Raw genomic sequence first — 26261 nt, 5'->3', positions numbered from 1 at the left:
TTGTGAATTGCATATGTTTGGGATTTTTTTTAAAAAAAAGCTTCATACATTAACAATATTATACAATAATATATATCTTTTCCCTAAGTGCTTACATACCTAGCCCATTTTCATTAACTGAAGCTGTATCAGATTCAGTCATCCCATCCATCAGAACAGCATCTTCATCAGTCCTTCGTCTACGAGACCGCCTACGACGGTTAGTACTGTGATGAGATTCGCTGGCATCAGTGTCTGCAGTCTGATCTGATTCTGTATTATCAAGTAAGCTGTATGGATTGCTGTCTGGATCTTTGAGCACTATATGCATGTCAGAGGCAAGAAATATTTGTTTAAGAGAGCTGCAGTTATTAGGAATACTCCGACCTATATTGAACTATATCAATTAATGATAAGAAACTTCAATTTTCCCCAGGTAAAAATATACCCTCTCTGTCTTCAGATAAAATGTTTTCTGTATCACTATTTTACCTGAAAAACAACAAATATAAAAACCTTTAAATGGCAATGAAATATTAAAACAGAAGAAGGGCAGACAACTTGGCTTTCTACCATTTCTCTTTGACTTGTTTTGAAAACGTATTAGGAACTAGTATATTATTACATGCTACTTTTTACATTCACATTCCTAGCTAATCCTGCCCAGAGGCTAGAGAAATAAAAATGAAAACAAATATTCAGCTAAAATGAATCAATTCCACGAAACAGCTTTTTGTCTCCATAACTGAGTTCAATGTGGTTGCTGCTTCTTTGTGCCAATGTTAATGAACTATTTCCAAATAATACTCAACACCTGCACTCCATGACATAATAGAAATCTCTTACTATGAACTGAAGCAAGCAAAACAAGTCTACACAAAAAAGCATACTAAAAAATTTGAAATTCTAACTGGTTATAGGAAAATGTGGAAATGAATGTTGAGTAGTACTCCCATCTCCAGAAAGAAAGAGTGAAGGTGGAGTAAGGTGGGGTGAGGGTGGGAAAGGAAAGGTTTTAAGATATAATTTATAAGAAAAAAAAATACCCATCTTACCTATGTGCATTTATTGCTTCCACCAATCAAATTATAGAAGAAATTCACCTAATCACGATTTTTCCTTTCTAAGTTTCCTTTGGTAACAGCTAGCAAGCTAGCATCTTTGCAAAAGACACTAAGTTTATCCATTAATCATAAACACTAGGTAAAGTACATTTACTTTGTAATTCAGCATACTATAATTTTATAAACCTTGATAAGAGTGAACAATATACTAAAATATAAAAAACTATTTCCCTGGAAGTCTGTAAACTGAACTTTAGGACTTGAAGAGTATCACTAGAACTAGAGAGTACTTTAAAGTCCCGTAAAAGGTGTGATTTGATCCAGCCTTTTTTTAAAATTTATTAAGAGTGGTTTTATTAAAAGTTGCCATACAATAATATGCTATGGATCTAGTCCATGGATCCCTGACAATTCTCAATTCTCCCCCCAGCCCATTATACTAAGCAAGAACATTCTGAATATTCTAGCTAAACTTTCACTGAGAAACACTCTATAGTGCTTTTCCTTATGTTGCTATGTGTATGTGTGTATATATATATATTCTACTATTTTCCTCAGACAGTTAAAAGAGAAACTTCCAAAAATGAGTGGCCCTGGTAAATGAATTAACGTATATGAAATTATACTGTTTACCAAGAAAGGATTCTGACATAGTATATAAAAGACTACCAGAACTGATGGAAGATTTGCCACCACGTGGTCCACCACGACCTCGACCCCCTGAAACACTTCTGCCTCTTCCTCCTGGGCGTCTCCTGCTGTCACGCTGATGCCGGCTCTCTCGGTCATCTTCTCCCGCCAATGACCAATCACTTAGCTCGTCTTTACGCTCAGATTCAGTTTCAGATGGGTTAGACAGCTCAGAGTTTGTACCTTGGGAAAGAAGAAAACATAAGCCAACTATATTTCTATTAAAGAAAAAAGTGAAATTTTTCAACATTATTTCCTGCTAATCACTGTTTAAATAACCCCACTGATTGGCTGCTCCAAAGAAAAAGAAATAAAAATGTTAATGAATTTGAAATTTATTAACTAAGAAATAATTGAATGTTAATATTGTATACTAGTAATAAAGTATTTACCTAGTCAGATAGATTAAAAATTGAACTGTTTGGATGCGCAGAAACATGGCCAATAGAATTTTGCAAAGAACATACAAAACGTTACACATATACAATATGAAAATGCACTTAATATAGGGAAATATTTTTTAAATTTTGCCCATTTTTAGGTTTTTAACAAATTGTTAGTATTGGGTTGGCCAAACAGTTCATTTGGTTTTAAGTAAAAATAAAAGACACATTTTTCATTTTCACCAAGAATTTTATTGCACAATGCATTCACTAACCAAACGAACTGTTTGGCCAACCCAATATAAGAAGAAATAACCACTATCCAATATTTAAAAGCAAATTTAATCATATTTAGAAGAATGAGTACTTTATCTGCATACTGTATTCTACCATTATTTCACTGATTCTAGGCAGCACCTTTTTTTCACATTTAACATCTCTGAAATAAGAATATTTCTTATAATTGATGGTCTCATGAACTGGGAGTGTATTTTTAGTAGCAGCTCTACATAAAATTATGTTTTTCGCACAATAATGTCTTAAGTTTGAAGAATACAGCGTTTGAAATCACTGAACAAATTTTAGGTTACTCTAAGAAAAGACAGCTTCAACCTGACAATCAATGGAGTTGAAGCCATTATCAGTGAAACAAAACTTCAGCGTGACTTTAAAAGTTTATGGACTTTTTCTAACATCCCAATGGCCAAATTCAATAGTGACCTTTTAAAAATGTAAACACTGCGAAGATTCTATGAAAGCTTACATCATTATTATAACACAATTAATGTGTCAGATTTATATGACCTAATCACTATCATACTCATTCCCACTTCTATTCTTTGTTAGTTCTGGGATGGCATTTTTTCATCCTTTCCTCTTAGCATAGAGGTATCTTATGCTTTTCAAAAGTTCATTTTACACCTTTTTTTTTTTTCCCTGGCTGCATTGGGTCTTTGTTGCTGTGCACGGGCTTTCTCTGGTTGCAGCGAGCAGGGGCTACTCTTCATTGCAGTGCGTGGACTTCTCATTACAGTGGCTTCTCCTGTTGTGGAGCACGGGCTCTAGGCACGCGGGCTTCAGCAGTTGTGGCACGCGAGCTCTAGAGCGCAGGCTCAGTAGTTGTGGCGCACGGGCTTCTTTGCTCCGCAGCATGTGGGATGTCTCTGGACCAGGGCTCAAACCCATGTCCCCTGCATTGGCAGGCGGATTCTTAACCACTGCGCCACCAGGGAAGCCCATTTTACACCGTTTTGCTTTTACAAAAGACCTCCACAAATACCTGTTTTCGCTAACCAAAAGAAATCAAAGAGGATTTCTGCTTTAGGAAAAAAAGGCACGAAGAGAAAATAGCCTTCGGCATTTGCTTTGCAGCAAGCCATTATAGAGGCAGCAAGCACCCCAAACAGTGACAGCAGCACACCCCAGCTCCTTCCTCAGGAACTAAACTCAGCATCAAGCCAACATAGTTTTGAACTGTGTCGGTGAGCATCTGTGCTTTATCTCACGTTATTTTGTGCATCTATTAGCAAGATGTGTCCTAAGGTAATTGCTTCTTCACTTTATGCCATTTCAGCTTACAAAAGGTTTCACAGGAAAACTCTACTTTCTGATAGTGTGGGAAACCTATACATGCAAATCTATCTCCTTAAGGGCCCAGTTCAATGTCTGTAGCTTCCAACCAATATAACTAAAAACAGACCTCTCCCCTTATTTCCTTAATGTGTATCTATCATGAAGTATTGTCATGTGTTGTTTTCTATTTTCTCCAGTGTGGATTTACTTCCCACTTGGTCTACAATATAATAAAGGGGAGAGCTCTGTCTTATATCTCTAAATGCCCCCAGAAGCCTAGCAACATGCATATCAATTTTCTCTTGAGATGTGAATTTGCTGCATGATTTTGAAGTTCCTATGCTGAACTCCCAAATAAGAAAGATAAACTAGAAATACACTATATTAACTCCATAGTCATTTAATGATAAAAGCAAAACACAAGAGCTCTTCAGATACACAAAATGCTACATACTAAAGTACAGGGATTAAAACGTAAAGTTTAAAAACAAGCCTACCAACTTCCTTTCTCCTTTAAAGATAAGTCTTCTATCATCTTTTTTTCCTCCATATGCCATTAAATATAGATATAGCTAGTCATTATATAAGAATGGATACGTCAGACATACATTTTAAGAAAAATATAGCACGCTTCTAGTAGTGACATTCGAGTCTTTGTTAAGAAATGAGTCTCATAGTAGAGAATGAATTAAAACACTTATTTTTCCAAATGACAAAAAAGAACTTTGTTAACTGATGTCATGGTCTGGTGGAATAAGGGTAGTTTATCATTTCATGAGTAGCTAAAAAAACAAAACAAAACAATCAAAAAAAAACCTTGGAATGTATCAGAACTTTGGGATTTATTTACAAAGCTATATATCCTGCCTGAAAACATTACCAAAATTTGAAGTTAGATGAGTATCTCATTTTTTAACAGAAGTTCCTTTCAAATTACCTTTAGAAATACAGTGTAGTATTTAACTCAGTATCATAAGCAAAAAAATTTTCTTAGGTTTAACCTAAATCTAATACTCAAGATACTCAAAGAGGGTGTCTAAATCATAAACAGATTTCAGTAGATAAAGACAGCTATTAAGGTCAAAAACAAAAAAAGCTAATGAACTGGCTAGTGTTCCACTTCCTTCATATTAAACATTTCTGAGATGGCATAAGGAACTCTGCAGATGTAATTAAGGTTAAGGATATTGAGGTGGGAGGATTATCCTAGATCATCCAGGTAAGGCCAAATTAATCACATGGATCTTTAAAAAGTAGAGAACCATTCTCAAAAAATAAATAAATAAATAAATAAATAAATAAAAATAAAAAGTAGAGAACCATTCTCAACTACAGAGAACCAGAGATGGCAGCATAAGGACTCTCTGTAATTACTGGCTTTATCAGACGGAGGAAGCGGTCAATAAGCCAAGGAACAGAGATTGTCTCTATAAGCTGGAAGTGTCAAAGGAACAAATTTTTCCCTAGAGCCTCCAAAAGGAAATACAGACATGCCAACACTTAGATTTTAGCCCAATGACACTCATGTCAGATTTCTGACCTACAGAACTATGAGATAATAGTATTGTAAAAGCCTCTGAAATTATGATTTGTTGCATAATCAACAGAAAAATACTCTGTTAAAATCATTGCAATCATTCCAATCTCAATTCTGTAAAATATAAGTTCATGAATCCAAAAAGTCAGGGTGGGGGGAGGCTTTATAAATGATCCATGAAACCAGTTCAATTTGTAATGGCTCCAACAAATAAAAAGACCTGTTTTTAACAGAATTTTAACTCGTATTTTCCCCTAAAACTTCTAAAATCACCTTATGAAGATGGTTCACATCCTTTTAAACTATAGATTTTTTTTTTTTTGCGGTAAGTGGGCCTCTCACTGTTGTGGCCTCTCCCGTGTGGAGCACAGGCTCCGGACGCACAGGCTCAGCGGCCATGGCTCATGGGCCTAGCCGCTCCGTGGCATGTGGGATCTTCCTGGACCGGGGCACGAACCCGTGTCCCCTGCATCTGCAGGCGGACTCTTAACCACTGCGCCACCAGGGAAGCCCCTGTTCACATCCTTTTAAATGAACACATATGCTGAACTTAATATTAACAGCTAAAGCCCCACATTTTATCAAATCCAACATTAAGTCATATTTTGTGTGCCATTTAAAGAAAATGCTGCCAATTAAAGTTGTAAGACATCATCCATTGTAACACATATAACTTCAGAGATGTTAAATTCTTATACAGCTTATATTTATATATATATATATATTCACCACCTAAAAAACCTTCTGCTATTAAGTGAACAAGAACATCTACAACCAAATTCAAATAATTTTTATTTCTCTGGAGCCTACTTTAAGTTCAACAGCTATTTCAAGAAATACAATGTTACTAGTTGGCAAAGATTCAGAGGTAAGAGTGCCATCTACTGAACAATCTGCATAGCTTTCTTCAATCCAAATGATATTCCTCCACCATTCTCATTTATTTCTGTCAACAAAAGCATTTTGCCAAAGAGTGACCTCTCATCAGTAAGTGGACTTCCCAGAGGCTTATAAAATTGTTCAATGAATTCATCAACCAAAAAACCAAATCTGATTATTTGTACTAGTAATTTGTACCTCTAAAATCATTCAATATGTACTTAATTTCTATTTAACTACTGATTGTCTTTTGTATTAAATGTGCTTTCAGGATTTTAATAGTTCTCAATTCTCAGTCCTTCACATACTGAACACAGTAACTGGAATTCTTCTTTTCAGGCTTCAATACAGGGTTAACTTTAAAATAATGAAAAAAGGGGAAGGGAAACTTGACCATCCAACTCTACAACAAATGAAAAACAGTACAAATCTAATATAACTCTGGCATCATCAGATGATCCTTTGGTCAAACATGAAATGTGGAAGTGGAATCTGCACACTGTAAAGCTTTCATGTATTTGTTTTCCCTAAATGCCTTCTATTCTGGAAAAGGTTTATGAAACTTTTTCCCAAAGCAGTTAGGATGAGCATAGGGGAGTAGAGAAGAGAGAAGGAAAGAGAGAAGGGAAGAAAAAAATCAGGTCACTGCTAAGATCCAAGTCCAAATGCAGAAAAATGGAACAACTCCAAAGCTGAAGACAAACTGAGAAATTTAGGATTAGAGAATTGCTGACAATCACCATCCACTGGTTCCTTCCTATATAGGTTAAGCCCCATCCTCTCAGTGAAACACATTTTAAAAAATGTTCATTTATAAAATGTTAACTAGGTTCTAACTTTTAAAGCTCTCATATTATTGAAATGCTGTATTTCACAAAATAATTCCAGATGTGAGATATTAATATTCAAAACTGCCAAATGAACCAATATAGTATATTTTAAAAACCAGTACAGATTTGCTATATGTAATCATGGCACAGTGATTAGCATATTTTTTCATTTTTACTTTTCCTAGAGGGTAGGCAAAAGATAAATCCTAGTAATATCACCACCATCACTAGGTTTTTATTGGAAAATGTATATAATTGTACAGGGAAAATACCTGAGAAAACAAGTTGCATATATATTTATTCTAAATATTTAGAACAAACATGATCATGAGCTATAAACTTAACAAAAACATGTTTCATTTCATTACACACAAACCTTTTACTTGAACACTATAAACCTTTTACTGTCATTAATATAAAGCATGCTGTCACTATCAAAACATGTACCTCGGAACTATCTCCTGCCCTCAAAGCCAAGATAAAGTGATGAACTAAACAATAATAAGCAGGACTTCCCTGGTGGCACAGTGGTTAAGAATCCGCCTGTCAATGCAGGGACACGGGTACGAACCCTGGTCTGGGAAGACCCCACATGCCACGGAGCAACTAATCCCACGCACCAAAACTACTGAGCCTGCTGCGCTCTAGAGCCCACAAGCCACAAGTACTGAGCCCGTGCGCCACAACTACTGAAGCCCACACGCCTAGAGCCCATGCTCCGCAACAAGAGAAGCCACCACAATGAGAAGCCTGCGCACCGCAATGAAAAGCAGCCCCCGCTCGCTGCAACTAGAAAAAAGCCCACGCAAAGCAATGAAGACCCAACGCAGCCATATAAATAAATAAATAAATAAAAAGAAATAAAAAATAAATCCTAAAAACAACCCAAAAACAATAATAAGCAAAATGTATCGGACCACCGAAACCACTACCAAAAAAAAAAAATTTTTTTTTACCATAACCGGAGGTGTAATTAGGGCCCCGACGACCTCTGCCTCTTCCACTATAAGACCTAGAACCTTGTACAGAAGAGACGGTACTTTCATCAGTGGCATATCCTTTCTCTTTTTCAGGCCCTCTGGTGGAAGAAGGTCTGAAACCCATACCAATCTGTCGTAGCTGTTCATCAATCTGCAGGCGTTCCATTCTTAGCTGTTCTACTTCCTATAACCAAAACAAAAAAGGATAAATCTTACATGTGTTTTTTTGTCTTCTTAAAGCCCAGAGCTTGAGCTATATTCCAGTCCTACAAATGAAAGAAGCTTGTGATCTTGGGCAGTTATTCAGCAAAGTATAACTGTATTCCTAGTGAACACAATTTACAAGGTCATTTGCTAATTCAATTCACCAAGCATTTACAAATGCCTTAGCATCATGTGCCAACCATGCTAAGTGCTACAGGTATGCAAAATAAAAAGACAATGACTCTTCTCCTTCAAGGGAATGTTTACACACAAGCATTAGAATAACCTAGGGGATGTTCAACAGACAAGTGCTGAAATAACCTAGTTAAACAGCTAATAATTACATAAAATTACCAGATCTAGCCTTCCAGGAGTAAAAACTGCTAAATGAGGTAAGGTACCATTTATGACAGGTACTATTAATAACCTACTTTCCTATCAAAATAATGACACTTGAGTTGTGACCTAGATGAACTGGCAGACTTGGTCATTCAGAGAATGAGGTCATTACAGGATGTGAAGGTAAGGTGTCTAGAGAAAGCTCTTGGCTAAAAGGCAGAGTATTGGAAAGATGAGTTTTAAAAAAAGGAATGACATTATCAGGGGTGCTTTCAAAATATTAACACAGCAGCCAACGATATGAGTGACTAAAAGGAAAACATAACTAGAGACAGAGCAGTTGAGATACTATAAACAAGAAAAAAACAGCAGGAATAAGAAGAGTAGAAAATGACAATTCCAACTTATAGGGAATTTCTTTTCTAAAACCTTTTCTCTTTATTCATCAACCCAGACAGACTATATTAAAAACAATGGTTAAGAATTATCAACTGATATCTATGGGGTAGTACACGTGATTCAGAGAATATCAGTTACCAAGAAAGCCCACCTTCATTCCTGGTTCTGTGTCCTATCTGCATCAAACACAAGAGTGACCATGTCTTAAACAGTACGGAAAGAAATGTAAAAGTACAGAGGGAAAGAGAAAAAATGTACACGAGGCCAATCATTTTACTACAGCAAAGGACTTTTAATATTCTCACGCAGAAAGAAAGGGCAAATATGAAGCTGAATTAACAAAAATATTTAAAGACTTAAAATTTATTACAAATATAAAGTTAAACGTGTGGAGCAACATGATATGAACACTATACAAACCTTTAGATAAGCAATATGATACTCTAAAAGAACTTGCACATTTCCAATGCTTTCTTTAGTGCCAACAAATACAAATGGAACCATCCCCTGTAAGAAAACACAACATCCTCAGTATTTAATATTTATGTTTTCTAATTTCTAATTCAATCTAATCTTTTAAGTATATAAATCAACTTTTAAAGAAATTTACCATCAAACTGGCATGAATTTTCAGACTAGATATATCACTTTAGTAGTGCTTTCCTTAAAAACGTAATAAAACCCATTAGCCAGGTTATCCCTATATTATGTGCTCAGATAGCAAAACTTTCAACATGTGTGTAATGGAAGGAGTACTTCGTGATCATTAATAGAAGCATCATCTACAGACTCTCAGTATTTACGCAATGTAAAGAAATTACTAATATGGGCAAGTAGTCACCAGTTATTAAAACAAATGAAAGGATTAACCCAGACCTGGTTTACTTAGCTGAATTTCAAAAGAGGAAGGTTTAAAAAAGTGAGGAGGAGAATAAGATAATTTTTTTTTCCTTTATAGAAGTAAACTTCCAGCTTCCTACTGGCTAAGGGCAATGAACAGATCCTAAGTAGACACCCAATCACAGTGTCTTTCCTCATTTTCTTAATTTTACAGAATAGTTCCTAACAGTTATCTAAACAAACTGGCTTAACTTTGGATTCTAAATATGGAATTAAGTGTGGCTTAACTTTTTATTCTATGTAAGAAACTACTATGTGACTTATTTTCAAAATAATTTTTTTTTTTTTTTTTTTTGTGGTACGCGGGCCCCTCACTGTTGTGGCCTCTCCCGTTGCGGAGCACAGGCTCCGGACGCGCAGGCCCAGCGGCCATGGCTCACGGGCCCAGCCGCTCCGCGGCACGTGGGATCCTCCCGGACCAGGGCACGAACCTGTGTCCCCTGCATCGGAAGGCGGACTCTCAACCACTGCGCCACCAGGGAAGCCCCAAAATAATTTTTTAAAAATTTAATTGAATTTTAGTATGGGAGATCAAAAAGAAGAAATGGACCAGGGCAGGTGCTAAGGCTACAGTACAGAGCACAGCTATCATGGAGCTTAAAGCGAGTGACTATAAGGAAGTAATTACAACTAGGAAGGCATGAAACAAGGGACTCTAACTTAAGCTTATTAGGAAGTGAGAAAGTCTTGACAGTGTCCTCAAAAATTCACATGCAGAAAACAGAGGATATAAAGTGAATACAAGACACAGGGGAGGGGAAAAAAGATCTAAAAAGTTTTAATCACATACTGTATTTCTGGGACTATATTATTTACGTTCATTATTTAATGTTCATTAAAAATTCACTTTAAGAAATATCCCAATTCTACAGCTGAGAAAACTATTTGCTCCCAGCCAATTTCATATCCAGTTACTTAATTCCAAACAACATCCACGTGTTAACTGCCAGAACCTATGCTAAGGAATAGGATAAATAAAGTTCCTGTTCTAAAGGTAATCACAATCTCAGAAAAGATAATAAACCTTCCTGTAATAATCTCATTGTACAGCATTAATGATATGAACTTTAAAAGCACAGGAATATTAGGTAGAATGTGAATTATGCCATCCCAGATGTGGAAATTTAGGGGAATTCATAAGAGTATTATTGTCATTTAAAGCCAATATTAAAAATAAATAGAATTTTACAAATAGATAAAAACAGTAAAGTCTTTCCGAACAGCTGATCTGCAAGGATTAAGAGAAATAGAATGCCTTGACCCCCAACTGGAGATAGTAACCAACAGTTACCTCCAAAGAAAAGGAGCAGTAAAAAGGCATCCTTAACTGCACGTATTTTACCGACTATTTTAATAGGTATTATAACCCATTAAAACAAAAAAACTGGAGTAAAGAGTAAATGATTATTACTGAATATATGAGTTTACATCTAAGTTATTTCAGTGAAATTTCTAGATTTAAAAATATTTTTTAAACTGATTATTTATAGTTAACAGGTGACACTGAGATAAACTAGCACTCAGAAAAAAATAACGCTGATCCTGCTCCTGATAACATTACACCAAAAAAAAAAAAAAACTGGAGGGAAAAAACTAGAAATGCACTTCTGAACAATCTATGACCTGCCAAACATGACACAAAACTGCAGAAGTCAGAAGGCAAAAATATTTGCCACATACATAAAAAGACTAACTTACTCAAAATGCAAAAGCTTACACACTTCAGTAATAAAAAATGACAAAAAATATGCAAAGGACAATCTGTTTATAGAAAATGTCTTTCAAGCAAATGAAAGATAATATGTACTTCTTCTGGAATGGCACTAATTAAACTGTGATAAAACTCAGTATTGGCAAATATGTGGAATACAGACATTTTCTATACTGGTGGAGGAATGTGTGGGAAAACTAACAAGATCTAATAATTTAAATGCCATATAGCCTTTGATCTAACAAATGCACTTCCAGGAATTTACTCTTCAGTCACAAGGGATCTTTGCTGCAACATTATTTTTAAGAGCAGAAGACACAAAAAGGCAACCTGACAAGTCTAAAATCTATTAGACATGATGGAAAGAGAAAGACATGGACAGAACATAAATATAATTTATTTTTTACACCATACCTTTCTGTGCTATTCTAACCTTTACATAAACCGTGTTTCTTTTACAATTAAAAACTCAAATCTAATCTTAAAAAACCTTAATTAACTGATTTTAAATATTTACCAGGTGCCTACTCTATACAGTTCATTATGCTAGGGAAGAAGGGAGAATATGAGAATTCAGATTTGATTTCTTGACTTCAAGGAGCTCCATAACCTGGCTTAGAGACATAAGATAAACCAGAAAACAAAATAAAAGACTTAAAGAAAATCATTAAATACACAATTATATAGACAATAAAAGCTATGGTATACAGGTGGAAAGGTCATATTGGGCTAGAGGTGAGTCACCGAAGACTTCAGAGTAAACAAGTTATAAACTGAGTCTCCAGGGGATTTAGACAGCTTTTTTTTCTTTCTTTCTTTTTGGCCACGACACACAGCTTGCGAGATCTTAGTTCCCCAATGAGGGATCGAACCCAGGCCCACAGCAGTGAAAGTGCAGAGTCCTAAACACTGGACCGCCAGGGAATGCCCCTAGACAGCTTAAATTGTGAAATGGTGGCCCCAAATAAGCCAAGATCAACCTTCAGATTTGTTTTCACATGCAATGTTTGGAAAATTGAAAAATTTTGTGTACTGTTTAGGTTTCCAGCTTTTCTTTAAAATATCGGAAGAAACAGCAACACATAATACATGCATTCCTACACAGCAACCAGATTAAACGTGAGCACCATGTTTCTTTTATAGAAAGGCACAGTGTGCCCTCCCTTTCCTATCTTGTACATCCCAACTTGCTTCATAATTTACATAATGTGCTTGGTATCTTTTAGCATTTAAATTTCTTAACTCTGGCACAGAAATGGAGGTAACAATGACCAAAACTACAAACAAAGGAAAGTACAATAACTTCTTAATTTATGAAGGAGGGCCTAAAAGAATTAGCTTGCAACAAGATGGTAAATACTAGAAAGCAACTGGGAATAAGTCAAGCTAAGGGAAGACTAGATATTAGTATCAAGCTAAGAAATTAATAATTGAGTCATTAATGACCCTGCCCAGTAAACACCTTGATCTTCAGATCAATTTTAGGCAGTGGTTGTATGCCAATGGATCACCATTATTTTATATAGTAAGTATAAATGGGGACAGTGCCAATTGTAACAGTATGACACCCTCAATTTTAATCCTCATCTTAAATTCAATAAAAAATGGGGTTTCCCCCCCATTTGGTGCATGGTGTTTGCTTAAGAATAAGTTAAAATTACTTGAGGTTCACAGCAGTTTTTGAAGCAGTGTAGGATGAAATCAATCCACAGTACTCATTTGTATAATAGTAAGACATTTCTTTTCTCTCATTTGTTTTTAAGTGTGTATTTTACCTCCACATTCTAACTAATTAAAAGGAATAAAGAAAATGGTATCTTTCATAGGCATCTTTACAACATCAAATACCAGCTGTGAGGCTATTTATCTGAGCCAAAATCTACAACTTTCTCTGTGTGTGTGTGTGTGTGTGTCTCTATTTATTTATTTATTTAAAAAAAAAACTTACTCTGCCCGACAGGCAAACAAACTCTCTAGTTATCGTGCAAAACTGAGGAAGGTGTGAATGTACTGCTTTCTGGGAGATAATTTGGGGGAAAATCCTTGCCTTATGTTCAGACATGCAACTTATACAGAGTTGACCACTGGAGCCACAAAGGTGAGAGATGCTTACAGTGGTGGATGAGAAGGAAAAATACAGCACTGTGGACAAGACATCAACATGTAAGAAAAAGACTGAAAAAGAAATTTCAGAAAGTTGGTATCAGAATTACTAGCAACATAAAGCTTAAAGATTTCAATTAAAAAATGGTTAGGGCTTACAAATTCTAAAAAAAAAGTCAAGGAAGTGTTACATATCAAGAATTCCTTCACAGCCGACTGTTTTGTTTAGAATATCAAATTCTTTACACTCTAAGTACAAAAAAAAGAACTGTTAGGATTATCAGTCTTTTTTATTTCTCCCCCCAAAACTGGCTTTTTTACTGACATACTGAGAAACCAACCAAGAGCCCAAGGCCAACAACTGAAAGATGACTTGTTTTCTAAGTGTGTTAAGCAACATTGTAAGGAACAGAACTTTTTAAAAAAGAAAAATCTGCTGCAGAGCATAAGCAGTTCACCGGATATAACTTTCCTAAAACAATTTTCAAAATATAAAAAATAGTACTGTAAGTCAACCAGAAAAAGAATGGGGGGCGGGGGGGGGAGGAGGGAGACACACGACACAAGCAAATTATGTTTTAAATACTTACATCTTCTCTAGGTAGTTTATTTTCATTGTCTCCTTCAATTCTCACCCGAACCACACCAGATTTGTCTACTATTTCTTGAATAACTTTGCCATTCTTCCCAATTACTTTTCCTTTAATAAGAGAAAACGTATATAATGGTAAGTTAAAAACCAACACTGCTTATCATTTCAACACCAGCCCAAATAATTTGACTTACTATCAAATTATAAAAACCAAGCAAAACTTCATCTTTTTACTCTCAATTAACTCACCCTAAAGACTGAGGAACTTTATCCTTGGTATGAAACCTTCACTTCAGTACTCCCAAGGCAACTACTGTTAACTGAGATTGACAGTGCCACTCACAATGTAAGCCATTTTCAATGTCTAAGTATTTTTTAATATGTTCTATATCATTTTTCTATTTTTAAAATATCAAGTCATATCCATTTATTTCAAAAACTTGGATATATAAATGAAGGCAAAAAGAAAACTTTTATTTTGGCATTAATCATCAATTTGTTTACATTTATGACATATTACATATATTATTATTCAAACAACTAACAAAGTCATCAATCTGGCTTTTAAGTTCCTACTTGTTCAAAAGACACCTGTGACTTCAAGATTCTTTTAAAATGAATATTCTCTTCACCAAAATAAAATGTTGACATTTAACAAGTATTACATTTTACACCTGTAAGTTTTTAAAGTACTGCAGAAGTATACAACTACATACAACATGTATATGGTTTGCTGTCTTCCTAGATACGAAATACTGTAAAATGACATAAATTCAAATTATTTACCTTCTCCACACTTAACTTGTAAGTCTGTCACATAGCAGTTATTGAGTATCCAATAATTAGAGGAGAAACTAAAAGGAGGACACGAAGATGCTCTTCCCCTTAGGAACTCACTTGTTATAAAGCTAACATACACCCATAAAGTAACAAAGCAATACTGGGTAGTGTTACCTGGTAACAGAAGTAAATGTTCAAGTAACTACCAGTATATGGAATAGATGTATCCTAAGTTAACAGCAACATCTTATTTGTTAAGTCCAAATCCTCAATTAATTAAAATTTTATACTATATCAGAAATCTATTTCCACAATAAATTCATTTTGGTTGAAAGAGGTTAAAATGTAAGTTTCTCCTATTGCATGCTTGAGAGAACAGTTCTCAATAAAGAATAAATAAGGGGGGAAGGAGATAAATAAGGAAACAATGGCAACAATAAGCCGGTCAATACAGCAGACACTATTATAGGATTTTCAAACCTCCTTGCCCAATAACCCTAAATTTAAAAGCACCAGCAATTGAACAGGTAAAAAGAAAAAACAAAGGAGTAGGACAGGGAAGTCACATGATGTATGTCTTCTCTGAGCAGCCCTAGCAGCAGCATATAAAAGCAACCTTCATGTTAACACAGTGAAGCTCAAGCAGCAACTCCATCCTTGACCCTGCTAAAAATAAGCAAATATCTTTTCGAAAAAACAAAAATCAGATTGATATATCATACCCCCTCCCCCAAATCTTTACCCCTTCCTTCTTGTGAACTATACCAGTGGTGAGTGAATATCCATCACCCTTCTGGGGTCTGTGGCAAGGACCTACCTGCAAGTTTTATTTAGTCCCACCAGAGACCTTCAGTATTTTAACTGATCATTTCCACAGTTTAAATTCCAAAGCATATTGACAAACTGAAGCAGACCTGTAGTATAATTTGAGCACTGAGCATAAATGCTGAAGGGACAGAGTAGAGAAGTGATTAAGGAAGGCTTCCAGGAGGTGAAAAGTTTCAATTAATTTTCAAATCAATGTTCATGTAATACTTTCGATTTGGGAAGGGTGGGAATGGTCAACAAGTCTAGAACCCTTGGAACCTGAATACGTGCAGAAATCCTCTCTGAAACTTACCTACCAAGTAGTCCTCATTCCCATTTATGTCTCAGTCCTCTTTTTTTTCTCTTTCACTTGGACTAAGAAGGTACTATTTTTCAAAACACTGCTTCAACCAGAAAACATTTTGGAGGAAGATGTAGTACTACTATTATACACACCAACCAACTGAAGTCCTTACTTCTGAGTATTTCACCAATGCATAATAGTTGCTAATATTTATTTTCTAAACAGTAAACAAACAACCCAAATCACCAAAGCCAACCAAGCCAGGGTGGAGGAAAAAAAGAGACATGACAGGTACTCACATCACTGCACAGATAAATGAATAAAGAGAAAAATCTGAGAGCTACAAATACACCCAATTTCCTTATTTCTGAAGTATCAGGAATTTTTACTTAAAATTAACACTACCACAAATTCTACAAGACCAAGGCTATCTTCTATAGAATTGTTGGGCTGGAAAGAACCCTGACTCCCTTGGACACACTCACCTCCAAATCATTTTTACAAGTGAAGAAATCTTAAGTTAAATTATGTTCTGTAAAAGCAGCAACCAAAATGTTAGTACTGATAGCTGTCAATAATAGAGTATTATATAAACAACAAAGGGGATCATTTTCAAAAGCAGCTTTCTTGTCAAAGGCAATTTCATTAGGCAACAATAAACACTTGGTAACTTTTTGTTATCTTAACATTTATTAAAATTATGTACAATTCCTGAGACTTACATTTAATTGTAACCTCTCAACTCATAATCTCCAGCAATTCAGTGTACAGTGAACAGTGGTTTCTAAGAACAGATTAAGTGGAGCTTTCTTAACTGGTAGTATGTATCATACCCATCCAAACGTTTGGGCAGAAGTGAAAAGATTTTTATATAGTTGAACACCATGAAACTGTCCAAATTCTTGTGTTGTACACTATTATCCCAAGTGCACTACTTTTTACTGGCCAAAACAAACATCTTTTTTAATAGTGGAAGTATTTTTTTTTTTAATTTTCACCTACTAATGTTTTACGGAATTTGACAAGTAAAACATGTATAGAATCTTCCTATAGGCGTAACTATATATAAATGGAGCCCAAGGGGCTCTAACTATTTAAGGTCAAAAAACTAATGAGATTCAATAGATGACCAAAAAAATCATAAAAAACCATTCCCCTAGTAAATTTTGCTACATCATGTTGATGCTTTATTTATGTCAAACTTTTACGATAATCACTATTTAACATGTGACCAAAGCTTCTCCCATATGTCTCAAACAGCATTTTAAAAGACAGCACAGATGTAGAGGATAATAACAAAGCTGTTAAACAACTAATCCCAAGCTATAATTCTCATTTAACTGCACCTTCAAATTCAAAAATTGCCACTTAACTTAATAACCCATGGGCGCAGCAGTTTTCACTAAGTGTCAAAAACTTAATAGTGAAACCTCCCCTCATATCATCATCACCATCCTTCTCTCCTGCCTATGACTTCTTAAACTTTATTCTATGCCTTTGTAACAACTATTACTTACTCGAGGCCTACTGTGTAGAAGTTTATTACCCTATTGTTAGTCCATTCTTACTTTTTCTTCTACATTAAACAGAAGAAAAAAATTACCACAAATACCTTCTCAAAAAGTACTATGACAATTTTGATGGATATATGAATGATAAAGACATCAAGCAAATGAAAATATTAAGAAAGAGGTCAAAGGATGAAAAGACTTAAGAAAAACTATAATGACAAACTGTTATAAAAAAAATACATAACTTTAAGATATCAGAAAACTCTAATTTTCAATTAAGTCACTGTACGTAATTAAGTAACATTTAACTTATTTAACATTTAGCAGAAGTACTTACCAACAAGATTCCTAGGAACCTGAATAAAATCCTCCACAAATTCCAAAAAACCTCTAGCCTTTTTTACAGCATCAGCACTCTGGTGGGGAGAGAGGGGAAACAAACATGAAATTCAACCTTGAAGAAACCCACAATCCACAACAAAAATAAAATAAGAAAAACTGAATTATTACGCTCTAGTACAAGATTCTGCTCAGACCACCAGAGTGACATTTCAAGTCAAATAATTCATGAAGTATTTTTCCAAAAAAAGTCACAGTAATCACTGAACAGCTAGGAAAGAGTCTTTTACAACCAAAATATGTTAGACATCTCTAAGGTCCCTTTTAAGCTCCTGAGAAAATTAAGAGTTTAACTTACTTACATTAGCCAAATTTAACCCAATCCTAAATACATCTGGCCCACACTCCTATGCTGAATTCTCCAGGTGAATGTTAAAAAAAAAAATTGTTCAGGGCTTCCCTGGTGGCGCAGTGGTTGAGAGTCTGCCTGCCGATGTAGGGGGCGCGGGTTCGTGCCCCAGTCCGGGAGGATCCCACATGCCGCGGAGCAGCTGGGCCTGTGAGCCATGGCCACTGGGCCTGTGCGTCCGGAGCCTGTGCTCCGCAACGGGGGAGGCCACAACAGTGAGAGGCCCACGCACCGCAAAAAAAAAAAAAAAAAAATTGTTCATGTTGTCTGTACTATCTGCATTGTTTTTTCATTCTCAACGTAAGAAATGATTTAAAAGGTTGTTTCTGCAGATGCATTTAAAAAAAAATTACCTACTGATAACATCATTAAAATTCCTAATCGCTAATGGTTATGATTTTAAAAGACCAGAAGATGGGGGCGGGGGTGTCTTCTCCACAAGGAATTTATAGTCTAGTAACAGTTAACTTCCACTTCTAATGTTTGTCCTTTAATAACCACAGGTCAAGTATGTTGTGTGCTCCCTGTATTATACACAGCAAAAAATTTTAAACCGTATTTAATCCTCATAAACTGTAAGGTAAGCACTATTAATATTCTCATTTTACAATTCAGAAAATTATGCAGGGAAGCTGAGTAACTTTCTCCAAGCCCTCTCAAAGTGGTAGAGACAAAATTCCAATTCAGGCAGTATGGCTCCAAAGCCTTTCATCTCAATTACTTTGTTATACTGCCCACTTCTAACAGTTTCGGAAGTAAAAATCAGGCCTCTAGTAAGATTTACTATATGACTCAAATGAAAAGTCAAGACTTGAAATTATCACCCCCAAAAAACTCATTTTCTCTAATGTGAAGGATGGTCTCAATGAAGAAAAGTCTGATTTATTTTTCCAATTATTTTCCTGTCCACACAGATGTCACAATTAACCAGTGACAAAATATTATTCAAATTCAAGTTCTACAAAAGCTATTCTATTATATGCTATTTATAACTGCCAGTGCCCGACAGTAAGCACTCAAAAAATATTTGAATAAATTATCTGTAATGCACATAAAACAGTAAAATTCAGAAGCAGTTGATTAAGTAACTTTTGAGAAGAGTACACATTAAACACAACCTTTAATCCACCTACATACATGCAACGATTGCCAGGCTGATTAATTTAAAGCGTTTCACCCTTCGGAAACTGAAATTCCAGACAATAGGTAATATGTTATAGGAAAGTTACCCAAGGTGGGGGGCAAACAGCTTACCTCGCCGTAGATTCTAAATGTTCCAGTATCTTCATCTAGCTCAATAGCTGTAACTCCAGGAACCTTTCTAGCTTGTTGTATGTTACTACCATGTGTTCCTATTGCCAGGCCCATCAAATCTTCTCTCACAACAAATTCCTCATGAAAAGCTGCTGCAAGTTGCTTTGTGCACTAGTAAAAGAGGCAAATTATACTTTATTATAAAAGATCAAAAAAATTTTTGTACACCCATGTTCATAGTATTATTCACAACAGTCAAGAAGAAAAAGCAACCCACCTGTCCACTGAATGATGAATGATAAACAAAATGTGATATGTGAGTAAAACCAGAATTATTCAGCCTTAAAAAGGAAATTCTGATACATGCTATGACATGGACAAACATTGAGGACATTATGCTTAGTGAAATAAGCCAGTCACAAAAAGACAAATACTACATGATTCCACTTACGAAAGGTATTTAAAGTACTCAAATTTATAGAAACAAAGTAGAACGGTGGTGAGCTGGGGCTGGGAGGAAGGGGAAATGGGAAGTTGTTTAATGGACACAGAGTTTCACTTTTGCAAGATGAAAAGGTTCTGAAGATCGGTTGATCAACAATGTGAATACACTTCTCAACACTGTCAACTGCACACTTAAAAATGGTTAGGATGGTAAATCTTATGTTTATTTCACTATAATTTTTTTTAAAAAAGAAAAAGAACTAAGAAAAAAAGGAATAAAGGAAATTCATTTGGGGTCATATAATGGAAGGGGAAAAAAGGTCGACCCATCTATTTAATCATGGTCACAGAAAACAGTAATTCTAAAACAATTTTCCAGAATTACTGATACAGGAAGCTCTCCAATTCAGATGATTTATGTTTCAAAACTCATTCACATATCCCTTGTTTGGAACTTTTAAAGTAATAAGGGCATTCGTGTACTTATCCTAAAGATAAACGTACCCCAATTTCTCTAAGAGAGCGTGTGTGCACAAGTGCGTGTGGGAGGGGGTGGGGGGAACACATCTCCTAATAGTATGGCAGCAAAGAAGAGGAGAAAACAGGAATACCTTAGGATGGAGAGAAGCAATGACAGGCTCTTTTTTGAAGCAATGACAGGCTCTTTTTTAAAACTATAAGCCACGTATCCTCCTCTCTTCTTACCCAGGAGTTGTTATAGTGAACCAGTTACTAAGGAAATGCATTGTGACTGATACAGGACAGTAAAAACCAGCAATAAAGTTCTACTGGAAATCCCTAGTGAGTTTTTAAGCTCTTTGGCACCTGTCATCCAAGTTCTAACAAATAACAGGAATTTAGCAGACAAAAGGCTATGTTTGACAAAAGTAATAGAAAAAAGTAATTCTTCTAAGGACACAATGACTCCAGTTATTAGCCATAAAACAGGTCCCAAGTTGCCTTACCTAACAGTCAAGTAGTTTCAGCCATGGAACTTGAATAATATACTCATGAAACTAAATGGGACACGCAAAAAACCTTTTACAAGTAAACCCACTTACTTCTAAATGCTTAGTGGCCTCTTCATTTCTGGACATAAGCATCAACTTCGTACGAATACTTCGCAAATGCATGTCACTCAAAATATTTACTCTCTTAACAGTTGCTTCACTGGCAGACTATAAACACACAAGTTAATCACTCAAAAACTTAAATCCTTTTTCAAGGTAATACAAACACAACCTTCCACATAAGGCCTTTCTTGATTTTCGTCTACTATACTTCTCTCCTCACCTAACATGCACCGCCCCTCGCCACAAGTTAATCTTACTTTGCTTTCTTAATTTCCATATTACTTAGATCTGCTCTTCAAATTATGATTGGGGGACGCAGGTAGAATCCAGGATCCCATATATTAAGGATTTTATGATGTAAAGAATATTATATTGATTTTTCCTCCTTACTCCAGGAGAAGTTTACGAATTAACTTTATAACTGCAAAAAAATTTCTCCCACAGTATTTTAATAAGGTCACTATAAAACAAGTTAGCTTTTATCTTTTGAAATATTTATAAAATCTGTACAATATTCATTATCTACCTTAAAATATGGAGTTACCTTACCAGTATCATTAGCTGTGTGGTTTCTGGATGGTAAAAAATTCTGCATGCTCCTACTGCTTTCTTAAAATCTTTATGTGCATTTTCATTAGCACACCTAGGAAGAAAGTAATTCATGGGTAAGACCTAAATAATTGGTTAAATTTAGAAGGCAATTATAATGAAAACTCAGTATTTCATTTTGACACCACCCATTAAAACTTTTGTTAAAAAGATTTTCTATCACAGTTTTTGACTGGGCGTCTGGGGAAAAAAGTTCTTTGTAGCACTGAAAAATCCTCTTGATTCACAAATCAATTCAACAGTAAACAAAATTACTCACGCCTCTCTCAAATCCTCAGGAACATCCACTGTGCATTTAAAGAAGGTATTTTTTTTGACAGTTTTATTTTGATTGACAGGCCGAAGTCGTTCAAATGTGACTATTTCATTGTAAGTGGCATCACAAGCAGCATATTCAATGACATAAAACTAAAAGACATCAAAATATTTTAAAAATCCCATCTGAACAAAAATAATGAGCTTTAAATGAAGTTCTAATTACCTTGCTCAGCTTAACCAGTAGACCCTCCCCCTTGTGGCACAAATACTAAAGCACAGCTTAGTTACATCAATCTGATTTGCCTAAACTAGATTATACATTCTACAAGCATGAACTATGGTGCTCCTCACACACCTGCGTTATTTATACCTCTGGAGAGCAGCTTTGGTGTTTGCAAATCCAGAACACAAATATAAATTACTGGTCCCATGACTTTTTGAAAGGCATGATTAACTATTTCTGAAGTAGGCTTTTAACAACTAAGAGTTAGAGTAACATTTACAGAACCAAGAGTGGAGGTATTTCCTTGAAAATCAGTCACAAAGCAAGTTTCAACATCACTTACTTCTCCTTTCATCATTCGAACTTTAGCCAACCACCATCCACATGGTTCTTGATCATTTGCTCTTGAATACACCTGACAAGAAAAAAAATGCCCTTATTCCTTCATCCAAAAAGATTTCAACACTATAGACAATGAAGTGCAAACTTCCATTAAAATCAAGAATCAAAATTTTATTGTGAAGAATAATACAAAGAATAGCCCCTGCTCACCGCAACTAGAGAAAGCCCGCGCAGCCCGCGCACAGCAACAAAGACCCAACACAGCCCAAAATAAATTAATCAAAAAAAAATATTGTGAACAAAATGAAACTGATGTACTAAACATGATTTAATAAAAGTTATATACGCTTAAATTTTACTATTGAAAAATAAAACTGAACCCTCTTTGGGCAATTTGGCTCCTTGGAAATCGAATTCCAAATTCAAGAGGGTTTACTAAACATAAATATTATTATTTTTTAAAGAGATTTATTTATTTATTTATTTTGGCTGCACTGGGTCTTCGTTGCTGCACAGGCTTTCTGTAGTTGTGGCGAGCAGGAGCTACTCTTCATTGCGGTACGCAGGCTTCTCATTGCAATGGCTTCTCTTGCTGCGGAGCACGGGCTCTAGGCGCGAAGGCTTGGTAGCTGTGGCTCGCGGGCTCTAGAGCGCAGGCTCAGTAGTTGTGGCGCACGGGCTTAGTTGCTCCGTAGCATGTGGGATCTTCCTGGACCAGGGATGGAACCCGTGTCCCCTGCATTGGCAGGCGGATTCTTAACCACTGTGCCACCAGGGAAGTCCCAATAAGTATTATTTTAAAGAAATGCTTCTTACAAGACAGTTTTATATAGTGTAAAACATAGGTCTTTCAGTTTCTGTCAACACTGTTCATCTTCGAGCATGGCATTCTGATGATTCAAGTATCAGAAGTAAGGATAAGCTAGAACCTTAATAAGATGTATTTTAAATCTGTTATCAGTATTTATAAAATGCTGAAATTAAGAACTGTTTTTAGAAAGTTTTTAAGATTTCTTCCTATTTTAAAATTCCTTCAAGGTACGACATTTAAATCCCTTGCTGAGGAACTTAAATGTACTAAAAGTCTAACAAAAAAATTATACACACATTTAGTCCATCTAGCAGAGTACATACCTTACAAAACCTCCTATGCAAAACAAACCCTGTATCTTACGTATTCTATAATTATCAAGTATTTTGAAATATAATACATTAGAAAAGTTTCCATTGAGAATTAGAGTTATTTCTTACGACACAGCAGTTTGTTTGATATATTTTCAATACATGAGAAAGTGGGGGGGGGGGCGGCTGGGAAGAGATGACTAAGAAACACTCACAAAAATCTTGATTAAACTAAGGTTGCCCCTACACAGGTGGACAGAGAAATCTACCAATCAATACATGTTAACAGCCATTTGTGAAATAATGTAAACAACTACTGATAGGCAAACAGTTTTGGAAAGCCTGAAGCTTCTATCAAGATGATGAGGAGAGTAATCTTCAAAGTGGTGGAATACTGGAACTAAAAATAAATAAGCCAAAACTTCATGATCAACTTTACTGCATACCATGATTAGAGAAAAGCTGAGGGGAAAAAAGCGCCTATATACCAATGAAGCTCCAGTGAACTCAATTTCAGCTTCTGCATTTCTTATATGAGTAAATCTAACTATTTCTTGACTCTATCCTTTCTTCAAATCTTCCAAAATAAAAGAAATTTTTACCTTTTTTTTTAGAATAGAATAAAACTCATTCTGTCTTGCAATTGTTATTAAGCATCCAATGAACCCTTACATAAATCTAAGACAGAATCCAGGAACCTTATTTTTCCTACATCCTAAAATACTCTGCCATCTTCTGTGACTAGAAAGAAACAGATGACGAAGAAATGCACATTAGTCAATCCAATTGGTTAAATATGAGAGTGGTGTAATTATAGGGCAAAGATGCTAACATTCTATTCGATAAAATTAGAAGCCATCAGAAGTTCCAAAATACAATCGACCCTTGAACAACAAAGGGGTTAGGGGTATCAACCCTCCATGCAGTTGAAAGCTGAGTGTAACACAGACGGCCTTCTGTATATGCAGTTCCACATCTGCAAACTCAACCAACCACTGATCATGCAGTACTGTAGCATTTGCCATTGAAAATAATCTGAGTGGGAATTCCCTGGTGGTCCAGTGGTCAAGACTACACTTTCACTGCTGAGGGCCCAGGTTCAATCTCTGGTCAGGGAACTAAGACTTCCACAAGCCGCACGGGGGGGATCCGAGTATACATGGACCCATGCAGTTCAAACCCATGTTGTTCAAGAGTCAACTGTATTCTTAAACCACTGCATTCTGATAATTCAAGTGTGTAAGATGAAACAGAAGAAATGATAAACTAGAACATACCAGAGATGGACTTTAAATCTGATATCAGCATTTACAAGATGGGTATGTTCTGGGTTTATGCATGATAGCTGATGAGCAATAAGTTAATATTCAGAAAACTTTGCTCATTTTAGGTACATGTATCGTCAAAAACCAGGAAAACATGAAATAAAAACTTGGATTTCTTTGTTTAAATGCTTATTAAAATATCTAATAATGTTTATCTTCACCATCCTTTTATTCTTACTTCTGTAAATTTATATGTAAAATGACTTAAAAATATAAAAAAACAATAAAAATGGCCCATTAGACTCAAATGGTAAGTGCTGACTATTTTCCCTAGTATACTGAGAATTAAAAAAACAAAAAGAAAACCCTGAGAACAAGAAGGAAAGTGCCCTTTCCAAGCACTATCTTAGAAAGGCAGTTCAGCTAAACAGACTGGTATATCTCTTGTTGATCTACAGTGGATGGGTGCCTCAAGCTTGAATGCTGAAAAATGCGTCTTAAAATAAACTACCTGTTCTGTTTCACCAAAGAATACCCGTCTAGGAATCTGGCTTTCTATGTAAGTTTACCTACAAAAAAGAATAAAACATTGTGGACTGTCTTGCAGCTTTAGTTCTCACTGAACATTAAAATGCTGGATTCCATTTTATACTTACATCCATCTCTGTAAACTTCATTAATAACTGATCCCTGAAAGACAAAGCCTCTCTCATAAAGCCAAATTAATCTAAGCTCCTGGCTCAAATCAAAATGCTATGAATTTGCCTCCACTTTTGTGTTGTGGGTCAAATAACATCCTTTACAAAGTGAACAGTGTACTCAACACAATAAAAAGTCGTTTTAATAACCAAGTGTTAAAACCGCGCCCTAGCATACTACGTCCGAGATGTAGATTACTGAATTTATTTATGACTACGTCATTGGAGTAAAAGCACCTCACAGAAATTCCTTTACTTCAGATTTCAATTCACTTAAATCCCCAAACTATTCCAAGAAAGCAATTCACACTCTAAGGCAATGGCCCTCATTTCTCTAACATTCTAAGTTTCTTCAAATCCAAGAAAGAGCTTTAAAAAAAGACTAAGGAGTGCCCATGAGAGACCTAAAAACACAACAGTACCCAGATTGAAGAAGGCTACAGTTTCATGGAAGAATTAAATTCCAAAAGCCTATTTCAGTATTCTTTCTACCAAATGAATCCAAGTCAAACCTTACTGGCCTCCAAATTCCAGCACACAACCAAATTATGACTTAAATGGAATTCCAGTCTGGATCCTAATGTTATCAGCTTTTCATTCAAGTTAATAATGTTCAACGATGCCTTTCAAAGTTATAACCAAATAGAAATAATGTGAACAC

At 35.5% G+C, this 26261-nt stretch overlaps 1 protein-coding gene across 6 annotated transcripts in view; it reads right to left on the bottom strand.

Moving 5' to 3' along the window:
- Positions 1-26261, bottom strand: part of FXR1 (FMR1 autosomal homolog 1) — a 57551-nt gene that overhangs the window by 6263 nt on the left and 25027 nt on the right. For 3 of the 6 annotated variants that reach the window (XM_033403093.2, XM_004278395.4, XM_033403095.2), the window contains exons 4-15: positions 22517-22588; positions 21952-22100; positions 21633-21726; positions 21072-21188; positions 19567-19737; positions 17902-17980; positions 14161-14270; positions 9277-9363; positions 8041-8098; positions 7891-7953; positions 1713-1916; positions 100-300 (exon numbers count right to left, since the gene is read on the bottom strand). In XM_033403093.2, coding sequence (XP_033258984.1) covers positions 100-300; positions 1713-1916; positions 7891-7953; positions 8041-8098; positions 9277-9363; positions 14161-14270; positions 17902-17980; positions 19567-19737; positions 21072-21188; positions 21633-21726; positions 21952-22100; positions 22517-22588 — 1405 coding nt within the window. Of the gene's footprint in view, positions 1-99; positions 301-1712; positions 1917-7890; positions 8099-9276; positions 9364-14160; positions 14271-17901; positions 17981-19566; positions 19738-21071; positions 21189-21632; positions 21727-21951; positions 22101-22516; positions 22589-26261 lie in introns of all 6 variants that reach the window. The other 3 variants (XM_049710652.1, XM_033403092.2, XM_049710651.1) reach the window with 1 other exon arrangement.

Source organism: Orcinus orca, chromosome 5 (assembly GCF_937001465.1).
Source record: "Orcinus orca chromosome 5, mOrcOrc1.1, whole genome shotgun sequence".
Lineage (NCBI taxonomy): Eukaryota > Metazoa > Chordata > Mammalia > Artiodactyla > Delphinidae > Orcinus > Orcinus orca.
The sequence above is the reverse complement of the archived record's forward strand: the minus strand, read 5'-3'. Positions and strand labels throughout refer to the sequence as shown.